We start from the raw sequence: 21,948 nt of genomic DNA on the forward strand, positions 1-21,948 counted from the left end.
CTAATTGGCTACGTCCGCCGCAGCGTGAAGCCTGGCGTTCCGTTGCGGCGGCCCTGCCACGTAGATGACTCTACCGATTGGCTCTACCGTTGTTACGTCAGTGGCTGCGCCGCCTCCGGCCGGAACTCCGGGCCAGCCGGCCTCCAACCAGTTCCTCCTCTTGTATTCTGGCTGTCCCTAGACCCCACAAGGTAGAGCAGGACGAGGTGACACCAGAGCTGGTCAGTCTAGCTGGTGAAGGGTGCAGGTCAGGGCACGGCGGCGGGAGTGCGCGGCAGGGGTCGGTCAGGCGGCCTGTAAGTACTTTGGACCGATAGATCCACTTCTATCATCTGCGGACGCCATGAAGGCACTGATCTTAGTGGGTGGGTATGGGACACGGTTGCGGCCGCTGACGTTGAGCACTCCGAAGCCATTGGTGGACTTCTGCAATAAGCCCATCTTGCTGCATCAAGTGGAGGCGCTTGCAGCGGTAAGGCCATGGGTCTGCTATGGCGGGAAGAGGGATGGATAGTGACTGGGAGGCCAGGGGTGGTCATACCTTGTGACCGAGCCAGTCAATTAGCACACCTTATTGTGTCTGACAGGCAGGTGTGGACCATGTGATCCTGGCAGTGAGCTACATGTCACAGATGTTGGAGAAGGAAATGAAGGCACAAGAGCAAAGGGTGAGGCATGGATTTAGCTCTTTCTTGAGGTTCCTGAGGCTCTTACTATTGGAGGAAGAACATAACTAGATGGCTTCTTCTTTCTAGCTTGGAATCCGAATCTCTATGTCTCATGAAGAAGAGCCTTTGGGGACAGGTCAGTAAAAGGAAAATCCTTGGGCAAAGTTTAGGGTCAGTAAAGGGGTATTATCCAACCTGGGTGGATGGGTGAGGACTCTGGAGTCTGGACTCAGGGACCTAGGCCTCCAACAAGGTGGTAACATATGACTTGTCCCCTTCTTTAGCTGGGCCTCTGGCTTTGGCCCGAGACCTACTATCTGAGTCCGCCGACCCTTTCTTCGTTCTCAACAGTGATGTGATATGTGATTTCCCCTTCCAGGCCATGGTGCAGTTTCATCGCCACCATGGCCAAGAGGGCTCCATCTTGGTAAGAGAAGATTTCCCTCTCTGACTTTTTGTTTTTCGAAACAGAGTTTCTCTGTAGACCAGGCTGGCCTTGAACTCAGAAATTGCCTGCGCCTGTCTCCCAAGTGCGAAACCCCCCCCCCACACACACACAGTCTTAAAACTCTGTTTTCCTGCAAAGCTGTGCAGAATGTCTTTGGGGGAGAGCCTTTGAGGTGTGGGATAGGGTAAAAAACCCTGGACGAGGCCTAAGGTGCTCTACATCTCTATATTCAGGTAACCAAGGTGGAAGAGCCTTCCAAGTATGGTGTGGTGGTATGTGAGGCTGACACAGGCCGAATCCACCGTTTTGTTGAGAAGCCACAGGTGTTTGTGTCCAATAAGATCAATGCAGGCATGTACATCCTGAGCCCTGCTGTGCTGCAGCGCATCCAGGTGTGTAGGAGAGAACTGCTGGGCGGGCTAGGGTGGAGCAGGCCTCTGCTGTGTGGCCTGCTCACAAATTGCTCACTTCCACAGCTGAAGCCTACATCCATTGAGAAGGAGATCTTCCCGGTTATGGCCAAGGAGGGGCAGCTTTATGCCATGGAGCTGCAGGGTGAGGCAGAGGCCAAAGGGTGAGGGGTAGTCAGTGTGTGGCTAGGTAGAGCCCTCTCACTCATCTCTTTGTACAGGCTTCTGGATGGACATTGGACAGCCCAAGGATTTCCTCACTGGCATGTGCCTCTTCCTACAATCGCTGAGACAGAAGCATCCAGAGAGACTATACTCAGGCCCTGGCATTGTGGGGAATGTACTTGTGGTGAGGCCCTTGCCCAGCCTGTCGCTAATCTTTTCAGATTTGGGAGACAAATGACCCACTCTTGCTTTCCTCAACACTCTCAGGACCCAAGTGCCCGTATCGGTCAGAACTGCAGCATTGGCCCCAATGTAAGCCTGGGTCCTGGTGTGGTGGTGGAGGATGGTGTGTGCATCCGGCGGTGCACAGTGCTTCGTGATGCACACATCCGCTCCCATTCCTGGCTTGAGTCATGCATCGTGGGCTGGCGCTGCCGTGTGGGCCAATGGGTAAGTCTATGAGCTGGGCTGGGTGGGCACAGGAGCAGGGGAATACGTGTGTCCCATTAACAAGGCTTATCCCCCACCCCTAGGTGCGCATGGAGAATGTAACAGTGCTGGGTGAGGATGTCATAGTTAATGATGAACTGTACCTCAATGGAGCCAGTGTGCTGCCCCACAAGTCTATCGGGGAGTCCGTGCCAGAACCTCGTATTATCATGTGAAGGACATGGAGGGCTGGCCAAGCCCCCGCTTTACCATCAGCAGGGTGGGACTCAGTGCTTCAGAAGGCCCAGAACTCTGTGCCATTTGTCTAGGGAGGAGTGGATGAATCTGAAGCTGCTGGACATCTGCCTTCTGGTGGGGACAGAAATGGACAGGATCCTGCTGGGCAAAACCAACAAGCCCCGACTCCCTCAAGAAGAGCTGGCCCAGGGCTGTATGGAATAATAATTTAATGCTCACTGAAGCCTGGACTGAAAGTCAAGCTCAGGCTCCCACCAGTGAGGCTACACACAGGCAGATGGGTGGAAGTGGTAAGAGCGACGGTGATGGGGAAACAGGGCCGGGGGAGCTCATAAATAGGGCTCGGTCCGCCGCTGATGGTGGAGCTTCCAGGGTGGCCTAGGCAGCTGAGGACGTGGCACTTGTGTTGGCTGCCTTGTCCCAGTCCTCTACAGATACAATGGTGGCTTTGCAGAAGAAGCAGTCCTTGTTGTTCATCAGGTGCTGGTTGATGCAGGCTCTGTAAGAGGGGAGGGGAAGGAGTGCTACCTTTCGTGTCTTTATTTGCCTCCCCACGCCGATGGGGCCCACTTACTTGCAGGACTTGTGACCGCAAGGCTGGAACACAGCAGAGATGGGGTGGGCATAGCAGATTGGGCAGAGGTCCTCTTCACTGGTGGGCTACAGGGTGGAGAGTGGAGAGTTGGGGCGGGGTCCTTACACCCATCCTGGTATTTACAGATTATTAAGATGGCATGTGCCCCTGTTGCACTCCACTCACCAGGGAGGCTGCTGCCGCCTGGGCAGATGCAGCGGTCAGGTGAGCCAACATCTGCTCCACCTGGGCCAGCTCCTCAGTGCTGATGTACTCCGTATCTGGATTAGCAGTAGGTAGTATCAGGGCCCCTGGAGTCCTTGAACTCGGTGCCTCTTGAACACTCCCAGGCAGGGAATTTGCTATTGAGGATCCTGAAATTCTTTCCTGACCCACCCCCTGGTTTACTCACAACTCTGTAGAGAGAAGCGTTTCCGGTCAGGGGCAGGCAAGGCAGTGCCAGGTGCTAGGGGCTCTGGCTGCCCCAGGAGATAGCATATGGAACGAAGCTGGAAGCAGGGATCAGCCAAGAGCACAGAGGTGGCTTGCTCTGTCCTAGATAGGGGAGGGTGCACAGGTCATAGGAAGGCTTTGAGCCTGTGTGAACATTTTCACCATGTGGGGACAGGTAAGCATCCAGAGGCCTCGCTTGTTATTATGCCTCCATTCTCTCCACCTTATTGCTTACCAGCCCTCTCAAGTTCTGGGTCCCACGGGACCTGTATGCCAGTTTAAAGAGAAGGGTGCTGTGAATGATAAAGGTGCTTGCTACCAAATATGACAACCTGAGTCTGATCCCCAGAATAGGAGAAAAACCTCACAAGATGTGCATGAGCAGAAATGCACACAAATAAGTAAATCTAAAGGGAGAAGGGTGAGAAGACTCCCACCTACCCCACTATACATCAATCCTAAAAGGACTGGAGGAGGAAGCCAGGCTTCCAGTCAAGCACACTGGGGCCCCCTGGTGGCCACACTGGCTTCTTAAGTGCCAAGGGATATGGCTGCTCCGCCCCTTACCAGCAGGAGCCAATGGGAACTTGGGTCGCCGCCCCTGAGCGGTCATTTCCTAGCTAGTACTTAGAATCCAGTCAGAAAGCTCTTGGAGAAGCTAGCAAGCAGGAGCTGGAAGAAGGGCTGCGGCCCCACCTCACAACCCCAGACCAGAAGAGCAGGAGAAGCCGGCTGGGCAGGTGGAGCCAGCATTGTGCCTCTCGAGCCATGGGCCATAGGGAACCACGATCGGCAAGCCTGTGCAGAAGTAGGTGAGTCTTGGAGCTGCTGGCCTGTACTGAGCTGTCCCCATCTCTTCCTTGGTCACTGCCATGGCCTGGCTGGTGCTGTCAGGCATACTACTGTGCATGTTGGGTGCTGGGTCAGGCACTGCAGACTTGGAGGATGCTCTGCCTCCTGCCCCCCACAACTGCCCCAATAAATGCATCTGTGCTGCCGATGTGTTGAGCTGTGCGGGCCGTGGGTTGCAGGACTTGCCGGTAGCACTGCCTGCCACTGCTGCAGAACTTGATTTAAGCCACAATGCACTCAAACGCCTGCATCCCGGGTGGCTAGCGCCCCTCTCTCGGCTGCGTGCCTTGCACCTAGGCTACAATGAGTTGGATGTCCTGGGCCACGGTGTGTTCACCAATGCCAGTGGCCTGAGGATGCTGGATCTATCATCTAATATGTTGAGGATGCTCCGTACCCACGAGCTGGACGGACTGGAGGAGCTGGAGAAGTTACTGCTGTTCAATAACAGCCTGATGCACTTGGACCTGGACGCCTTCCAGGGCCTGAGCATGCTTAGCCACCTCTATCTCAGCTGCAACGAACTCTCCTCATTTTCTTTCACCCACTTGCACGGTCTGGGGTTAACCCACCTGCGTACTCTAGACCTCTCCTCCAACTGGCTGAAACACATCTCCATCTCTGAGCTGGCTGCACTGCCAACTTACCTCAAGAATAGGCTCTATCTGCACAACAACCCACTGCCCTGTGACTGCAGCCTCTACCACCTGCTCCAGCGCTGGCACCAGCGGGGCCTGAGTGCTCTGCACGATTTTGAACGTGAGTACACATGCTTGATCTTTAAGGTGTCAGAATCCCGAGTGCGCTTCTTTGAGCACAGCCGGGTCTTCAAGAACTGCTCAGTGGCTGCAGCTTCAGGCTTAGAGCCACCTGAAGAACAGCTGCACACACAGGTGGGCCAGTCCCTGCGGCTCTTCTGCAACACCAGTGTGCCTGCCTCGCGAGTGGCCTGGGTCTCCCCGAAAAACGAGCTGCTTGTGGAGCCGGGCTCTCAGGATGGCAGCATCGCTGTGTTGGCTGACGGTAGCTTAGCCATAGGCAGGGTGCAAGAACAGCACGCAGGCGTGTTTGTGTGCCTGGCCAGTGGGCCCCGCCTGCACCACAACCAGACGCTTGAGTACAATGTGAGTGTGCAGAAGGCTCGCCCCGAGCCGGAGGCTTTCAACACTGGCTTCACTACGCTGCTGGGCTGCATCGTGGGCCTGGTGCTGGTGCTGCTCTACTTGTTTGCGCCACCCTGTCGTGGCTGCTGTCACTGCTGTCGACGGGCCTGCCGCAGCCGCAACCGTTGCTGGCCCAGGGCGTCCAGTCCACTCCAGGAGCTGAGTGCACAGTCCTCGGTGCTCAGCACTACGCCGCCAGATGCACCCAGCCGCAAGGCCAGTGTCCACAAGCATGTGGTCTTCCTGGAGCCGGGCAAGAAGGGCCTCAATGGCCGTGTGCAGCTAGCAGTAGCTGAAGACTTTGATCTGTGCAACCCCATGGGCTTGCAACTCAAGGCTGGCTCTGAGTCAGCCAGTTCCACAGGCTCAGAGGGTCTCATGATGAGCTAGACTGCCTGGAAGTACTGGGCCACAGACCTCCTACTGCTCGCCCTGTTTGCTGCTGCAATCTAGAGAACTTGGCACGCTGGTGGGATGCCCTGTGCCTGGTCCCACAACTCCATGTGAGCCTTGACCTTACTGTAACAGTTCTAACACTGGTAAGGGGCTCGAGACCCCCTCACTTGCTTCCTGCTCTGCCTAGCTCAGGACAAGGCCTCAGACTACTGCAGCCTGCTTCCCCTAGGACCTCAGAATGACCAAATGTCCCATTGAGATTACAGACCAAGCCAATCTGATAAAAGCCCTTACATCAGAGTCCTGGGACTCCCCCCAGGAATTAATGCAGATGGCAGGGTGTGGTATAGGAGTCAAGCTTACCACCTTCCCCTCCCTGCCCAAGGAGGGAGATGGCCGCTGAGAAGATCCAGCTCCCACTCTAGGATGGAAGGAGGAAATGAGCCCTCCCTCTACTGAAAGAGGACCCAGTCTGCTGCCATCTAGCCTCCCGAAAGCCTTGCACCTCCTGTGGAGTCTCGTGGGCATGCACACCTCCACAGGACACTGCTGCAGGAGTAACCCTGCTGTCTTCAGCTACAGGCAGATGCAATCCCTCAGGCTCACAACTCCAACAGGAAAAAGCATAGATGAATGACCAATCTGGGACTCTTGTCTCTGGAGAGCAGGAGGCCTCTCAAGGACTGGTACTCATCTCAACCTAATGGCTAAAGAGAACCCTCCACTCATGCCTCCCGCACTCCCACTGGAAGATGGTCAGCACTTCTCCCATGATGAGCTGGTGGCTCTGCCCTAGATGACTACTAAGGCATTTTTGTAATAAAAGTGGTACATGTTCATTGCTGGGTGTTCCCAGATGGGTAGCTTTGTATGCTCAGCTCTTGATCCAGCAGGATGGCCCTGACCATCAAAGAATTGCACATCTTCCAAGTTGGAGGATTTATGCCCCTGCAAGAGGAGTGGCTGAAAGCTAAGTCCTCCTACCCAGCCAAAGCAGTTGTTGTTGACACCTGTTTAAGCAGTTTACACATCATCAGCTAATCTTTGCCTCAGTGTCCCAAACTAGATTCTGAAGTTCATTCTGAGACAAGAAAACAGGCACCATGAGGTTCCACCCTACCGCCCCTCCTCAAAGAGCACACCTAGTTCCCATGAGAGCCAGCAGTCCCCAACACTCACTCTGAGGTTGGCCCGTGCACCAGGAGGCGTACCAGGATGCCAGTCACTGCCACCAGGATAGGGTAGTGATCCACACTCTCCAACCCTAAGAGGAGGGAAGGAAGACAAACCACTCATGTGGCTGCTTCTGTGGCAGAAGCTTCAGGCCTGGCTCACACCAATGACTTTTCCCACTATTTTTCCTACTTAAGGCAATCTGAGGCTGGGAGTGCACAGCATGGCTGTCCTGGTCCTGAATGTAGACTCTAGCGTGCTGAGGTGCGCAGCATCTAGATCCTTACCAGGTAGCCGTAGGGTAACTACACGGTCAAACAGGTTCCTCTCGGCTGTCACCCGGTTCAGCACCTGGTTCAGCAGCTGTGAGGGCAGAAGCCTATTGGTGGATGGGCAAGCGCACCACCTGAGTTATCCCCAGGGTCCTACTCTCCTTGTCCAGATGGACATACCTGTGCCAGACGCCGAAGCAGCATCTCAGAGGTAGGGCGGGACCAGTCAAGGAATATTTCAGGTACCAGTGTGATGGTCATTTCCAAGACACGCAACAAGCTGACTGATAGATCAAAGCAGGTGGCACAGACTTTGAGCTGCCGGCTGTCCACAAAGTTCCGCTCCAAGCGTTCAGCGGCCTGTTGAATCTGAACCATCAACAGGTAGCCAGGGACCAGTCAGAGGCCTTGCAACACTGGTGAGCCTTAGTCTCTGCCCACCCCTTCCCCAACATACAGAGTCCCAGCACAGCCCACCTCCTGGATCATGCCGATGAACTCGGAGAAGGCCCAGTTGAGCTGGTTAAGGACGCTGTTGAGGAAGCTTGGTGCCACATCAGAACCTTGTCGTAGCAGGTCCGCCATGTGCTGCTGCAGCAAGGTCGAAGGGCAGGGCTCTGGGGGCAGAGGGAAGCAGTGTTACCAGAGACTCCCAGACAGCACTCAGGCCTGTCCTACACCAATGCCTTAGGAGCAAACAGATGCCCGCCTAAGAGCATTCGGGTCACGAAGGCAGAGGAACAGCACAGTGCTGCTTGGGAGGTTAGGAACAAGCCTGTCTCCCTCTCTCGAGGCAAGCCACAGGCTGCAGGTGTTTCCAATCCCACCTAGCCCATGGGCCAGAGAGCTGTCGGCCTGATCTGAAGCAAGTTCTGAATCACATGCCTTGTTGGGCAGAAGCCAGATATAGACAAGACAGCTTGGACTGTTCGCACTAGTGTCAAGGCTTCTTGAAGAGCCCAGACTGTGCCCTGCTGTCCTCTGCTGCCCTTGGTCTGGCCTTGGCATTTGGCTTAGGTGTTGAGCGCCAAGTCTGGGCTGGAAGGGCAGCAGTAACCAGAGCTCTCGGCTGCAGCTGGCCCAACATACCCCTCCAGCCCTCTGATGCAAATCAATAGTTCCTGCACACGGGGATGGGATCAGGCTCCACTGCCCCTCCCCACTTGCACCCAGCTACGTCCTAGAGTCCAGGTGAAGGTATTAAGCAAGGATGAACTTGCTGTGTGAATCTGAACAAGACTTCTGGCCTCTCTGGGAACATCCAGAGACCAAGACACTGGCTGCAAAGCCAGAAACACTGATGAGCAAGGTGAGGAGTGTGGCAAGCCCTCTCTGCCAGCTGCATAGCCCAAGGTCTTGTCTACGTCAGATGAAGGCCCTTGGGCTAAGGAACTTTGAAAGCCTCTGTTCCTAGCCACATCTATAGCCCCCTCTGGGTCCTGATCAGCTTCTAGCTTGTGCCCCCTCTTGAGTCAAGGGTCCAAGGCCAGAAGACAACAGGGAAGGCAGATACACTTTAGGGCTATGGCTGGAGGAAGGAAGTAGGCAGAGGGCAGACAATAGATTATGTCCCTACCCTGCATGAGCTTCCAGCAATCAGGTGGGGGTGGGGAGGTCCCTTTACTGTTAACCCTTCACTACAAGCCCAAAGGGAACAAAAGATCTTATCCTAGGCTAGGAGGGGGAAAAACTGGGAGCCCAAAGAAAGGTTGGGAGTGGTAAGCTTGGAGAAGCAGGAGACTCAGAGATGCTGAGGACAGCAGGAGAGGGCTACCAGCCTCTCTGGGGCTGTCACCAGGGCTGGTCTAACCTGGGGCCATCAGGGCTGGTCTAACCTGAACACTCACTTTGAAGGCTGGGCAAATTGGCATCTTCTGGCTTGGTTTTCAGCAGATGTGGCAGCCGTGTATAACGGTACCCAAACCCACAGCCCTGGTGAGTGAAACAGCAGGAGTCAGAGGGGCAGGGTGACATTTCCTTCCAGCCAGCCTTAGCTACTCCTCTCGGGTCAGGCTTACCCTCCAAAGCCGCACCAGGATCCAGTTAGTCTGGGCCCAGGGCCGTTGCTCATAGGGTGCCAAAAGGTTCCTCACCATGGCGACACGCCTGTGAAGGTAAGGAATGGCAGGAATAGGTCGAGGCTGGGCATGGTGCCATGCAGTGAGGTATGTATCCCCCACGCTACTTACTGCTCCTCAGGGATCCGTTCCACAGCCCGCAGGGAATGTGGGTAGCACACGTAGCTGGCCAGGGCCTGCATCAGTGAGTCTCGAATGTCTGTCAGGATATGCTATACCTCAGCAAGTCGCTGGCATGGGCTGAGAACCCCAAGCCTAATGCCCACATGGCCATCATTCAGGTAGAAAACAGCTTTCCAGCCATGCCACCCCACCCCATTCCCATGCTCCTCTGGGACAGGCCGTCCTACCCCTATCCCCAAGGCCCTCTGGAAGACATCTCACCAGTGCCTACTATTCGAGGGTCAGCAAAGTGTTTGGCAAGGATAGCAGCTAAGCGGGTCAGGGTCTCTTCATAGCCTGCAAAAGAGGGCAGTGAGGACAGCGGCCAGAAGTAAGGGTTCCAGAGAAGGCATGTCCTTTGTCAGGGTGGGTAGGCTTGTGTAGCAGACCCTACAGCTGGCTGTGAGAGCCAGTCTGGACCTATGTTAACATCTGAGGACATTGGGCAAGGGAATACAATACAATGGCAATTGGGAAGGGGATTGATTAAGGCATAGATCCACTGTGGGGAGTGGACAGATCCAAATCAGGGCCTGACCTGGGCTCTAACTCACTTTGGAATACGCCTGGTGACTCAACAGTCAAAGTCCCTTGGTCCCCATAGCTCAGTCCTCAAAAACAAAAGTAACACCAAGGACTGGGCCAGGAACAAGATAAGTGAGGGGCCTGCCATCTTATAGCCTACTCTGAAGCCCCACTGCTAGGCCCAGCTTAGATCAGTGATCGTAACGAAACAGTGGCGCTTACTGAGCCCCAGCAAGACTCCTTGCTACAAAGACAAGCTACTCTGCCTATCTCACTGCCGCTCTGTGACAGTACCAGAGCAGCAGAGTGAGGAGCCAGCTGGCTGTGAGACCACAGCAACCATCAGCAACACCAACAAAGGAAGGAGCTGGGAGCCCCACCCAGTTACTGCCTTGGTTGTTGCTTCTGAGTCTGCAGGCACCAATTCAGTACAAAAGTTTGATGTGTGTGTGGTTGGGTCGTGACAATGAACCTGGGCTTGCCAGATTCAGTCTACAGGTCTCTTTCTGTGCCCCCCGCCCCCAGATCACGAATGGTCCCAGCACCTGGGAGCTCCTCCATGCTGTGCACAGGGCCAAAGTAATTCTTAAGGGCGCTGTAGCTGTTGATAGCCACACTTAGGTAGAACTCAGGCATGAAGGCAAAAAGAGACCCCGTGCGGTCTCCATGCTCGATGGTTCGTAGGCACACACGCAGTAACCAGTAGATATCCAGCATTTTCTCCTGCGGGAGGCACAGAGGATGCATTTACTGAAAGGGTCACAGGAACACATGCTGGTTTAGGGCACAGGGAGGCCAACCCGGGACAATGGCATCATAACTGAGACCTGGACTGCAAGAAGTGTGAGCAGTGAGCCTAAGGTGGAAGAAGGGAGTTCTTAGCAGGCAAGAACCCGGCCAGTTCTCTCTATGACCCAAGTGAGAGCCCGTTACAAAAGGTGTCATCACCTTTCCAGTACGATAGCCTGTACAGACAAAAGGGAACGGGACTGTGAAGGAGGTATGACACTGTCCAGGCCTACGACAGCAGAGGAAAGAACTGGATAGCCAAGACTAGGGAGACTTTGACAGGCTGCACTGCCCACACACTGAGAATGGTGTCCCCATTTCTGAAACTGAAGGTCATGGAGCAGAGAGTCAGGACTGGTACCGAGAGGAAGCGTAGGTCGGTACACTGAGTATGAGGCACCTGCGCATGCTACCCAAGAGTCTGTGTGGAAGAGGCAGGCAAATTTGGTCTGGAACTCCAAGAAGAAGCTGGTGGGAAAAGGAGGGCAGTCATAAAAAAGGCCCTGTTCCCACAGTGTGGCTCTCAGCGTCTCTATCAGGATTAAGTGAAGGGACACAGGACACAAGAAGGTGCCACAGGCCAGCTCAGAGTCACAGTCTGCACTTGATACCAGCTCTCTGAGGTGTTCCCAATCCCAGGACCTGAGAAAATACACAGAGGAATGAGGAATGGGCCTGGGTCTATCCATGGGCAGTGGGTGCATCACCACCACAGAAGACCTGGAAGGTAACCTGAGAAGGTGAGCCTGGGGGTGGGGTGAGAAGTGCAGCAGGTGCACCCAAGGGGCCAATGACAGATGTGCCACTGAGGCTGGGGACAGGGCAGACAATTTGTGAGCACTCTCTCAGAGAGGTGGAGGAGTCTGTGCTTGACCAAGAGTGGAGGAAGGGAGCAAGCTAAGACAGCAGAGAGGAGAGAGTGCTGTGGGCATCTGTGGTCCAGGAAAGCACTCACGACTTTATAACAGGCAGGGAGGGAGGGAGCACTGAAGGCGCAGGCAGAGGAAGCTCAGCGAAACAAGAGCTGCTTATGAGAAGCCTGCCTCTGATATCATACTCAGTACCCAAAAAGACCAGAGTCACTCTTGGTCTGAGAGTCAGAATAGACAGAGATGTCCATTTTTGCCACTAATTCTATTCAACATAGCATTAGGGGTCACAGTCAGGAAAACGAGGCAGGAAGAACAAATATAGAGCACCCAGACTGGGATGGAAAAGCCCCCTCTGCTCACAAACACTGTCTAATGTTTAGAAATCCCAAGGGTCTCACACACATGGAGAACTAGAAACACATTCTGTGAAGTTGTAGGATACAAAATGAAAACTACTAAATATTGCTGGAAAAAATTAAGGACACAATCAGAGACACCTCCATTCATGGGTTGTTGACGTAATATTGGTACAATATTGATGCTGACTGAAGGAATCTACCGCTTCCAACAACGCTGTTGAAGAAATGGAGAACCGGGACTAGAGAGGTACCTCAGTGGTTAAGAGTACTTGCTGCTCTTTCAGAGGACCCAGGTTTGATTCCCAGCATCCACATGATGGCTCACATGGGAGAGATAGCACCTGAATGTGTACGTCAGCCTTTAGTAAATGAATGAGCAGGTGAAAGAAAGTGAGAAGCAGCCAGGGACTCAGGAGGTAGCAGGAGAGATAGCCAGGAGCAGATGTGGAGAGAGTCAGGTTCAGGGAGGGCAAGGGTAGCCCAGCAGGCATGGGTAGAGTGGTCAATGCCTGAGGGGAGGGGAGGAGAGAAGGCAGGTAGGGGCACAGAGGACCCTTACTTAAGTCACAGGCATGAGGGAATGGCCTGGCGAATAGGGAAGGAGCAGGATGTGCCAGTGCCCCAAGAAGGCAGGGGTCCTTAAGGGTCCTGGTGCAGCCTTGCCTGGCCAACAGTCAAACACAGAGGCTGAAGATGGGAAATGCTGGAGAAAGCCATGCTGCTCACCTGTGAGTAGACAGTGGCATGGACCCAGGCAAGCCTGCGGCTCAGATGGTCCAGCTTTTCTGAGAAAACCTTCTGGCTCTTGGTCAACTCTGCAAGGATATCCTTCCTCTGATCCCCAAGGAGAAAAAAAGACAACCAGAATATGGCCTCATGTCCACATCTCTCACCAGACAGTCTGGTATAGGCTTTACCAGTGCCCAAGGCAGATTAAGGGTGGGGCTCTGCTTTCCAAACTCATTTCTGCCAGTGCTGACCAGTGGTGACCCTGAGCAAACCCTGGTTAACCCCTCAGGGTATACAAGTGAGGTGTCTGTGAGCTGGTGTGAGCATCCAGGACACAGGGCTAGACTACAACTTCAATACCTAGCTAGCTAGGTCCAAGGCTTTGGTGACAATGGGAACAGAAGAGCTGTGAGGGAGGCCCAACCCCAGTCTAGGCATGCTGTGGCAGAGGGGCTCCAGGGACTGGGAGACCAGGCCTGCTTCCTGCTGACTCAGTGGCTAAGGAGGCACTCAGGGTCCATCCATTATTAACGAGGATGATGGGTTTGCATCAGCACTTAGTGGGCAGGGGTGTGGAAACCTTGGCACCAGCTGTAGCTGGTCGATGGGGCTCAGGTTATAAAGGCCCCTCAGCCAGTCTCTCTCTTTACACTCAGTGCAGTCAGGGCAGGGATGAGGGAAAATGCTGGGGCAGCCCCAGACCAGATTTCCTTTGTGGGATGCCCCAGCATCCCTCCAAGTATACTGTCCCTGTGCAACACACTTCTGTCCCAACACCCACCTGCTGGTCCCAGCCTTACCCTCTTAGGGCATCGACGGAGCTTGTCCTCCGTGTCTCTCAGGGCCATGGCATACTCGTTGACATCATCAGACACACCCACCATCTAGAGCATTGAACACCACATATCCAGGGTGACCCTTGGGTACCTTAACCAGGCTTTTAAAGACCTGGACCCAGCCTGCAAAGTTCCCCAAATCGGGCCTCTTCTACAGATGCAGTACGGGTCAGGGCAGGCAGTGACGTGTGCACCAGCAAGTGTGGACGGATTCCCGCACCCGCCATGAATGGACTGACAGTGCAAACCTTGCCCAGCTGCTGGTGAACACTGAGATTATACATCATGACCGTGCCATCCAGGACTTCCAACAGCGAGTTCTCCGTAAGCGGCTGCTCAGGCTCTTCAGGGGGTCTCCCCAACAGCAGGCCCTCATTCCAGTGGCTGCCCTCAACTGGGGAGCAGAATACTGAATGAGAGCCAGGCTCTGGTGTTTGGTTTTGGTTTGTTTGAGACAGTCTTAGTATGTGACCAGGCTGACCTTAAAACTCACAGAGATCTGACTACCTCTGTTTTACCAGGGCTTGGATTAAAGGTGGCACTGCCACGCCCAGCTTCTGGTTTTCTCTTAAATATTCGCAAGCTCCTGGGCCTTCTAGGAGGAGAGGGAATTCCCTCTCTTCCTTGTCCAGGAGGGGAGCTTCAGGGAGAATGGGTCAAGAAAGGGTGGGGTGCAGGGCAGGCTCTGCAGCACCAGGACCTATTTTTGTAGTATTGATTTCGTATCTTCAGATTGTACTTCCTGTGCCCTTGGGATATGGCCAGGCCTCAAGGTGGTAGGGAGGAGGGGGAGGAGGGGGGTATTGGGGCTTTGCCAGAGATAAGGGGTTGCACACAGCAGATGGTCCCTTAGCAGCTCTGCCCAGCACCTACTGTCCTCACGACTCCTCTGTTCCACATTCAGCGAGCGGACTTTTACTTTCTCCATGGTGCCCAGAAGCCTCCGTGGGGTCATGAGGCTCACAGCTGCAGTGCTGAGGAAGCGGTTGGCTCTACCCAGTGTTGGAGAACTGAGCCAGCCTGGCCGGGGCAGAGGCAGTGCCCCTCCTATGGCCAGGGCTTGCATGGGACGCTGTGGTAGAGAAAGGTGTCAGAAGCTAATCTGGCTTCCAAGACTAGGGCCTATGTAGAACTCTCTCCATGCACAGGGTTGGGGGACAGGCAGGGAGGGGTCATGCCTCCCCCTGTAGCCAGGGAGATTCCCTGGGGAGAAGGACCTTGCCTACATGGAGAGAAGCTGGACCTGTGTCATACCCCTGTCTATACATGAAGCCTCTGCCTGTCCCTCCTGCCACACCTGGGCCGCTGTGGAGGCTGGCTCTTCATCCTCATCCAGGTCATCCATGGTGGCTGCCTGGAGCTCCAGGGGGTCAATCACGATATTGGCTTTGGAAGCAAGGTCATCTGAGAGACATGTCAGGATGGGAGGCTTAGGCCGATGGCACAAGAGGGACCACTGGGGCACGGTTCTGAGTGGTGACGGCATGGGCAGGCGGGGCGGGGGAGCTTTGCACAGCTTACTCCCACTGGGCTTCCCTACCCCCTTCCCCTCTTACTCCAACCCAGCCTTCTGTCTACAGCTCAGGGGGCCCCTCCTCTAGCTGCTCCTCTAGAGCAGCCCTGTGGATCTAGAGTTTCCTGTCACTTCCAGCTCCAAGACTCCTGCTTCCTGACTGTTGCACATGAGGTCACAGGCTGCACGGAGTCCTGCACACCTCACTTTGCAAACTCTCCAAACACCTGTCTATTTGGGCTTTGCTTCTCACTGGGTTTGTAGGAACCTTCAACACACTGAACTTGCCATCTCAGCCTCTGCAGCCCCTCGCCCTGACAACACCCAGTCACATAGCCTCTAGCATAACCAAGGCTATCCTGTGCTTACAACCCCTGCTTCCCTGGTGCAGGCCCCTATCCTCCATCCACCGGATACTTGTAACCCCTTTCAACTGTCCCCCTGCAGGCCATCCTTTCAGCAGCCAGAGGGAGCTTCACCTAACAGATTCGACTTGACTCCCCAGCCTCTATCAGGCCTTCCCAAGCTGTCCGTGGAGGGTTTGCACCTTCTGGGTGGCCTGTTAAAGCCCCAGACTGGCCTCACCTCGCAGTTTCCTGCATCAGACTTCATCTCCCAGCCTGCCTGTAGGCCACAGTGGGATGCTTCCAAGTTTTGTTGTTGCTAGTTTTTAACACAGTGTGTTTTTAGATTATCTTATTCTTTTACTTGTATGAGTGTTTTCTGTATATGCACTGCACTGCATGCATGCCTGATGCCCCTGAGATCAGAAGAGAGTGCTGGGTTCCCTGACACTGGAGTTGCAGATCATTGTGGGCTGCTATGTGGGAGGTGGGAAGCAAACCCTGGTCCTCTGCAAAAGTAACAAGTGCTCATGATTTCTGTGTGTTGCTTTTTAAAGTAAGGGCCTCACTATATAGTCCTGGCTGACCTGTAACTCACTATGTAGACCAGGTTAGCCTTCTAATGGAGGTCCTCCTGCTTCTCCCTACAGAGTGCTGGGAATAATAGTGTGTGCCACCACAATCCGCCTATATTTGGCATTCTTGCCCTTGGGTTCACAGTACCACAGGCCCTTTGCATTGGAAGTGAGCTGTGTTCACCAATGAAGGCCACTCCGACAGCACTGCACTCCCCTTACCAGGATCCTAATCCCGTGCTGACATAGCTCTTCCATCAGTGCACACCTAGCCTGTCTCTTGTGCCCAGCAAAGGCACTGATGGCTAAACCGGAGAGCAGGTCACCCTGTCTCAACAGTTAAGACTTGGGCACCCTCTGGTGGACACAGGATGGCTCAACACCACAGCACAGCTGACTCAGACTGCTCCTACCCAGCCTCCACTCACCTTTAAGGGTCTTTCGAAGGTGTGAGAGGAGGCCCCCAAGGCGCTGAAGGTCGAAGTAGTCCACCTTGCCATTATAGAAGATCTGGGGTGGGATATAAGCCTCTGCAAGGAGTCAGGGATGGAGGCTCAGCAGGAGAACCCTCCAGAGCCACAGCCTCTCCTCTAGCCTCTGACCTTGGTCATCTACAAGCCCAAGCAGACAGAGCCAGAGCCCAAGCCTCCCTGTCTCTTCCACTCTTTGCTGTTTTAGATTAATGCCAACAACTGTAGATCTTGGGGTTGAGAGAATTCTCGGCAGATGGTTACTCAAAAAAACCAGAAGAACAAACCATGGGATATCCCCCCAGCCCAGGGTGCATATCCTGTCTCCTACTGACCCCTGGGGACACTGTCTGCCCAAACACAGGACCCCAGTAACCCAATCAAGGCAGTTGTACAAAGGACTGCACTGAGATCTGGGTACCAGTCTGAGGAATGAAGCCTGTCATGGGCAGGAGTGTTTGGAGGAGGTCAGACAATGGAGGCCCAAGGCCCAATAGTCCCCACATCCAGCTCAGCTCTCTACAATCCCAAGGGCTACCCCAGGCTGCTTCAATCCAGCCTTGGCAGCTCGGGTCTGTGCTCCTTACCCTCACTGAAGGACGCACGGGGGTTGGAAGCTTTGTACTCATCCCAGTAGAAGCGCAAGGCAGACACCAGGCGGTGCAGGAAGCAGACCATGTACTCAGGGGGGCAGAGCACAGGCGTGTTCTAGGGCATATGACAGAAAACATGCATTGGTGCCAGTCCAGAGCCCAGCTCACTCCTCATCCAAGGCCATGCCCTAGGATCCCAGTCCTGGGAAGAGATGCTAGGGCAGGATCCCAGGAGGGAAAGGCAGCAGAGGACAGAGGCAGGTAAGACAGCTGTGTGGCAGGCTGAGGTGCTGGATGCCCAGAGTGTAGCCCCTGCAACAGAATGGGAGCCCACAGCGGCCACCGTGGAGGATACCTACCCCCCGGCCGCTGGCATTCTCCTGCAGAAACTTTCGGAATTTTGTCAGAAAGATGTACCTAGAAGCTTCACCCTTCAAGAGATGGGAAAAGAAGGCTGTGCTGAGCTAAGGATTCTGTACCTTACCATGTGCCCTACCAGTCAAACATAAACCAGCCATGCTATCTGGGGTCAGGGCTCAGAACAGCACACTTCCAAGCTGCAGACCCACACAGGCGTCTTGGGTCACTTACCCCATTGTCATCTTTATTGTCCAACAGCAGCTTCAGGATCTGGACCTGCAGTTCTTCCACCACTGCATGGGGCAAGGAACATGGACCTTAGGCTCTCAGGAATGGTAGCAGGCAGAAATTTTGTCAGATTCCTAGCACTAGGGTACCCTAAGCCTACCCCTAGGTATGGTCACCAACTGTTCTTCTTATGTGTACACACGCAAATCCCTATCCCTACCCAAGGCCTGAGGCAGGGGCTTACCTTCAATGCGTTTCTTGAGTCTCTGGCAGCCACGCTCATAGGCTCGCCTCCGCTGCCGCTCTTCGGTGGTCTCCTCCTTTGCCTCCCGACCATCTCTGCCCTACGCAGGGGCAGAGAATGGGACAGAGCAGGGTTTCCTGGGGACTGACTGACACTACTTCACCCAGAAGACCTCTCAGCCCAAGGACTTCAGGAACCAGGGGAGAAGAGGCCCCAGGTGCCTGGTGCCAGAAGCCCAGATACACTGGGCAGGCCCTCACAATGCCAGCTCCTATCCCAAGCCAGGTCTGCTCACCTCCCTGCTGGAGCGATTGGGCCACCAGGTGGTGGGAATGAGTTCCCTCAGGCCAGCGTCCTCCACTCGCAGAGGACTCTTAATGTAAAAGAAGACCACGGACCGGAGCATGTCAAAACTGGTGGTTGTCAAGGAAGAACTTGCTCATGAGCCCCCTCCCAGAAGCCCACCTTGATACACCCACCACAGCTCTCCTACCACCGAAGGTACTGACTGTACCACATAACTGTCTCAGAGATTGTGAACACTAAGGAAGATCTATGGTTATCAAATCAGCAAGCCCCATGCCCAGCAAGGGTATGATATAAAAGCTGGTCCTATCTCAGGCCCCGGCTTTGGCTCCTATGTTTCCACTGGTTTCTGCCTTCTAGAAGCTGAAAGAGACCATATTAAGATGGTTTCTGCTTAGGCCTCCTGGTCAGCTAACCTCTTTCTCTTTCTCAAGACAGCTCATGACACTGGAGAAGAGGAAGTCCACCGCCTCAGAGAAGACCTCGTCTGTGGCACACAGATAAAGGTACGGGGACGAGCTGAAGAGAGGCTACGGGGGCCTTCCCACACTTCCAGTCACAGTGAAGAACAGCCCTGTTTGGGCAGCCAAGCGGCTACCTCCTCCTCCCTTCTGCCTTCTCTGCTCTGTAAAGGGGGTGGGACTCAGCTGCGGTCTTCTGAACCTGTCTCAGAACTCCTGGCCCGATGAACACTGTCCTCTGCTGACTACATGGCAGGTCTGCCCGGCAGCAGGATACAGGACATTGCTAAGCAGGAACTTGCGGGACTTCTCATGTCTCAGGATGGACATAGTGAGGCGCAGGTAGTGGATCTGTGGAGAAAAGGTACTCAGAATAGGCAGGTGAGGCTCAGGGGGTTCAGGGCAGGGACAGATGCTCCCACCTGTAGACCCAGGTCTGGAACAATGGGCGAGAATCGGTAGAGACGTAGCAGAGACATCATCAACTGCTTCAGGCAATCCTGTACCTCATAGTCCTGGGAAGAGATGCTAGGGCAGCCATGATGGGGGCCTTTTCAAAGACCCTACCATTACTCCCTTACTCATGATGGAGTCTGACAGCCTGGCCTGAGCCTGGAGTCAGAGATCTTACCTCCATGAAGAGCCACAAGAGGTCCAAGATCTGGTGAACCACAGACTGTGCCTGCTCAGGTGTGCCCTTCTCCACAATGCCCAGCAGGAAGCTCATTAGCACAGCCTCCACTAGGTATACTTTGCGCTGCAGCAAAGGGCGTGCACTAGTAAAGATGTGGCCTCCTGCTCTCTTCAGGAGACTTCTTCTCATGTTGAGACAGAGGCCTCAGGCACCAAGCTCTTGAGTCCTTCAAGCTGAGCCCCTTCCAGAGTCTGACTGGGGGACAAGAGGGGCTCCTGGCCCAGAATCTCTCTAGGGCTTTATTCATGGCTTTGTTTCCTTAGCCTGTGACATCACTACCTTTCCTCCCCAGGATGCTTCCTTCAGGTCTGAGGGCTGTGGTTTTAGGGAACCCTGGCAGGTTAACACACGGGGTCTCATGCACCTGAGCACCTGAGGCCCTAGCGGATGCATACATCTACCACAGACACACCTGGCATGGCCGTCCCCCTCTGCCCTTCCCCACCGTCTCCTCACCAGTAGTGGTGCGAAGTGATGGAAGATGTGGGCCAGCGTGAGGAGGACAGTGGGCTGCCCCTGTAGCTGCCACTCTGAGCTCTCCGTCTCCACCAGTCGCCCTTCCTGTTGGGTGGGAGAGAGAATGAGGGGAGGCTGGCTAGGGCGAGACCCCAGTTGGCCCAGCCCAGACCCTGGCTCACCACAGGGTCCAGCTCCACACTTAGTGCTGCCTGGAAGCAGCCCAGCAACCTCTGTGCCCGGACCAGGTCAGCACGCGGAGGGTCCTGCAGGGGCCGGAAGCCCGCAACTGGGTAGGTGCCACTGAGTTAAGCCAGCAATGCCCGACTTGAGGCTTAGATACATGGTTCCCCTCCTTTGTTCCCGCCCTCTCTCCTAACCAGAGCTTAATCAGAGGTGCCAGCTGCAGGGCACCCCCCATCTGCATCACAATTCTCTGCCCGGCCAGGGGCTGTGTAGGGGAAAAGCCCTATATCATTTCATGCTTACCTGCTCAGTGGAGACAGCTAATGGCACCCACCTTAAAAGGACTTTTGTCCTTGGACCAACCTAACTAAGCTGCATCTTGTGTACATACTGCAGCAGCTAGGTCTGCCACTAGCCCACAGTGCTCCTGGGGTGGGGAGACCCTTATCCTAGATGCCAAGCCACCCACAGCCACCTTCCCAAAATGATATCGCAAAGGACGGCTGCCGAAGTTGAATGCCACGGACTCCTTGAACGACAGGCTGATGGCTGGGAAGTACGCCATGCCTAGGCCCCTGGAAAGGTTCTCAAAGGCAGTGCCCAGGGACACACCATTCCTGGGAGAGGAAAAGACAGGTCGGTAAGCCAGTGCTCAAAGGGGGAGACTGCCCACCTTGGTCTACTGAACTTGGCCTGGTTCCCTTAGAGGGAGCAGGAAACTGGGGCAGTCTGGCTGGGTCTGTAGACGGAGAGAGGGAGGAGACTCACAGGCAAAAGGACAGAGTGCCATCATCCAGATCAATCAGGCAGCTCACAATGTCCCCCGCTGCCCACGCCTGTCGTGAAAGGAACCCTTAGAGACTGGCACACAGAAACACGGCAGCCTGCCTGATCCGCATCCCAGTTGCATTTCTAGGACCACACAGGAAGGACACCGGAGTCTCCAAACCTCTGACTCTTCCATAGTACCTAAAAACTCTTTATGGCTAGCCCATGGCTCCAGACAACAACCTAGGGATGGTTATGAGTTTGGCCCTCACCTTGCCATAATTCGTTGTGGTCACATTCCACTTGCGCACTCGGTTCCCATCGTAGGCGTAGGAGTTATGTGTGTCTCCAACCCCTTCCTGGAAAGGAACTGCTTGTGAGGTCTGGGGAAGATGGGCAAGGGAGGGCCAGCGCCCACCAGTTACTGACCTAGTACCCTCATAGCTCTAGAAAGGCTATGACATTTTTGCAAAGGAGCCAGAATGAGGGGTTGTATGCCCTATTCTCAGTGGGTGACCCAGATCAGGCAGGCTCCCGAGGGGCTCTGGGGCTGGTCCTGCTGAGGACGTCTGCAACAGAAGACCCCCTTTAGGAGAGCCCCTTCCCTCATGTGTACCTCCTGATTAAAGCGGCAGTTGATGGTGCACCAGCCGATCTGCATGAGCCCCTGGGAGGAGATGAGCACCTCGTAGACCCATTTCCCTACAGAGAACAGCGTTAGGCCCAGCAGGTGAACAGAGACTGCTACTTGCCTCAACCTCTTCCTAACCCCCTGAGCCTCAGTGGGGTGAGCTCACCTTTGTACACACATGTGGTAGAACGGATAGTGCCAAAGTTGCTGTGTCCAATCACCTGGATGGAGAAAAATGTGGTATTTCTCTCCAGGCACATATGCTGTCCCTAGCTGAGTTAGTATTGCTGGCACAAGTTTGTCATGGCCAACACTGTACTGTGTCTGGGTGAGGCAGGAGAAACCGTATCCATGCCCAGAGCTTATGGGACAGGCATGATGGGACTCTGGGCTTTGCTGAGAAGGTTCGAGGTAGTGACTCTATCAAGGTTTCAGGATTATGTTGGGTATGTTAAGGGCTGACACCATGGTGTGGAGCGGTGTCAAGATGGCTGTACGGCTACCTCCA

The 21,948-nt window shown here is 54.6% G+C and overlaps 3 protein-coding genes across 10 annotated transcripts in view; 2 read left to right on the forward strand and 1 right to left on the reverse strand.

Moving 5' to 3' along the window:
• Positions 1–2,837, forward strand: Gmppb (GDP-mannose pyrophosphorylase B). 2 transcript variants are annotated; one of them, XM_031343201.1, is made up of 9 exons: positions 1–472; positions 588–668; positions 756–804; positions 953–1,095; positions 1,350–1,508; positions 1,593–1,671; positions 1,748–1,875; positions 1,959–2,141; positions 2,225–2,837. In XM_031343201.1, exons 1-9 carry the CDS (start codon positions 344–346, stop codon positions 2,354–2,356), a joined length of 1,083 nt encoding a protein of 360 aa, XP_031199061.1. In that variant the 5' UTR covers positions 1–343; the 3' UTR covers positions 2,357–2,837. The 2 variants fall into 2 exon arrangements, with proteins under 2 accessions (XP_031199061.1, XP_031199062.1); XM_031343202.1 differs by having other exon boundaries at positions 371–472; positions 592–668; positions 2,225–2,601.
• Positions 2,571–21,948, reverse strand: part of Rnf123 (ring finger protein 123) — a 27,834-nt gene continuing 8,456 nt past the window's right edge. For 5 of the 7 annotated variants that reach the window (XM_031343182.1, XM_031343183.1, XM_031343180.1 and 2 more), the window contains exons 6-39: positions 21,607–21,661; positions 21,426–21,511; positions 21,082–21,168; positions 20,810–20,877; positions 20,533–20,658; positions 20,038–20,152; positions 19,856–19,960; positions 19,337–19,462; positions 19,128–19,220; positions 18,983–19,056; positions 18,234–18,351; positions 17,939–18,038; positions 17,698–17,759; positions 17,466–17,537; positions 17,101–17,221; positions 16,472–16,573; positions 14,909–15,015; positions 14,485–14,683; positions 13,860–14,005; positions 13,576–13,659; positions 12,773–12,880; positions 10,572–10,749; positions 9,724–9,798; positions 9,451–9,538; positions 9,280–9,367; positions 9,109–9,193; positions 7,739–7,878; positions 7,442–7,630; positions 7,277–7,352; positions 6,996–7,080; positions 3,365–3,507; positions 3,139–3,233; positions 2,953–3,038; positions 2,571–2,877 (exon numbers count right to left, since the gene is read on the reverse strand). In XM_031343182.1, coding sequence (XP_031199042.1) covers positions 2,757–2,877; positions 2,953–3,038; positions 3,139–3,233; positions 3,365–3,507; positions 6,996–7,080; positions 7,277–7,352; positions 7,442–7,630; positions 7,739–7,878; positions 9,109–9,193; positions 9,280–9,367; positions 9,451–9,538; positions 9,724–9,798; positions 10,572–10,749; positions 12,773–12,880; positions 13,576–13,659; positions 13,860–14,005; positions 14,485–14,683; positions 14,909–15,015; positions 16,472–16,573; positions 17,101–17,221; positions 17,466–17,537; positions 17,698–17,759; positions 17,939–18,038; positions 18,234–18,351; positions 18,983–19,056; positions 19,128–19,220; positions 19,337–19,462; positions 19,856–19,960; positions 20,038–20,152; positions 20,533–20,658; positions 20,810–20,877; positions 21,082–21,168; positions 21,426–21,511; positions 21,607–21,661 — 3,603 coding nt within the window. In that variant the 3' untranslated portion in view covers positions 2,571–2,756. Of the gene's footprint in view, positions 2,878–2,952; positions 3,039–3,138; positions 3,234–3,364; positions 3,508–6,995; positions 7,081–7,276; positions 7,369–7,441; positions 7,631–7,738; positions 7,879–9,108; positions 9,194–9,279; positions 9,368–9,450; positions 9,539–9,723; positions 9,799–10,571; positions 10,750–12,772; positions 12,881–13,575; positions 13,660–13,859; positions 14,006–14,484; positions 14,684–14,908; positions 15,016–16,471; positions 16,574–17,100; positions 17,222–17,465; positions 17,538–17,697; positions 17,760–17,938; positions 18,039–18,233; positions 18,352–18,982; positions 19,057–19,127; positions 19,221–19,336; positions 19,463–19,855; positions 19,961–20,037; positions 20,153–20,532; positions 20,659–20,809; positions 20,878–21,081; positions 21,169–21,425; positions 21,512–21,606; positions 21,662–21,948 lie in introns of those variants that run through there. The other 2 variants (XM_031343181.1, XR_004111279.1) reach the window with 2 other exon arrangements.
• On the forward strand, positions 2,951–6,658 carry Amigo3 (adhesion molecule with Ig like domain 3). The gene has a single exon (XM_031343195.1). It carries the CDS (start codon positions 4,278–4,280, stop codon positions 5,808–5,810), a length of 1,533 nt encoding a protein of 510 aa, XP_031199055.1. The 5' UTR covers positions 2,951–4,277; the 3' UTR covers positions 5,811–6,658.

This window comes from Mastomys coucha, unplaced genomic scaffold (assembly GCF_008632895.1).
Source record: "Mastomys coucha isolate ucsf_1 unplaced genomic scaffold, UCSF_Mcou_1 pScaffold23, whole genome shotgun sequence".
Lineage (NCBI taxonomy): Eukaryota > Metazoa > Chordata > Mammalia > Rodentia > Muridae > Mastomys > Mastomys coucha.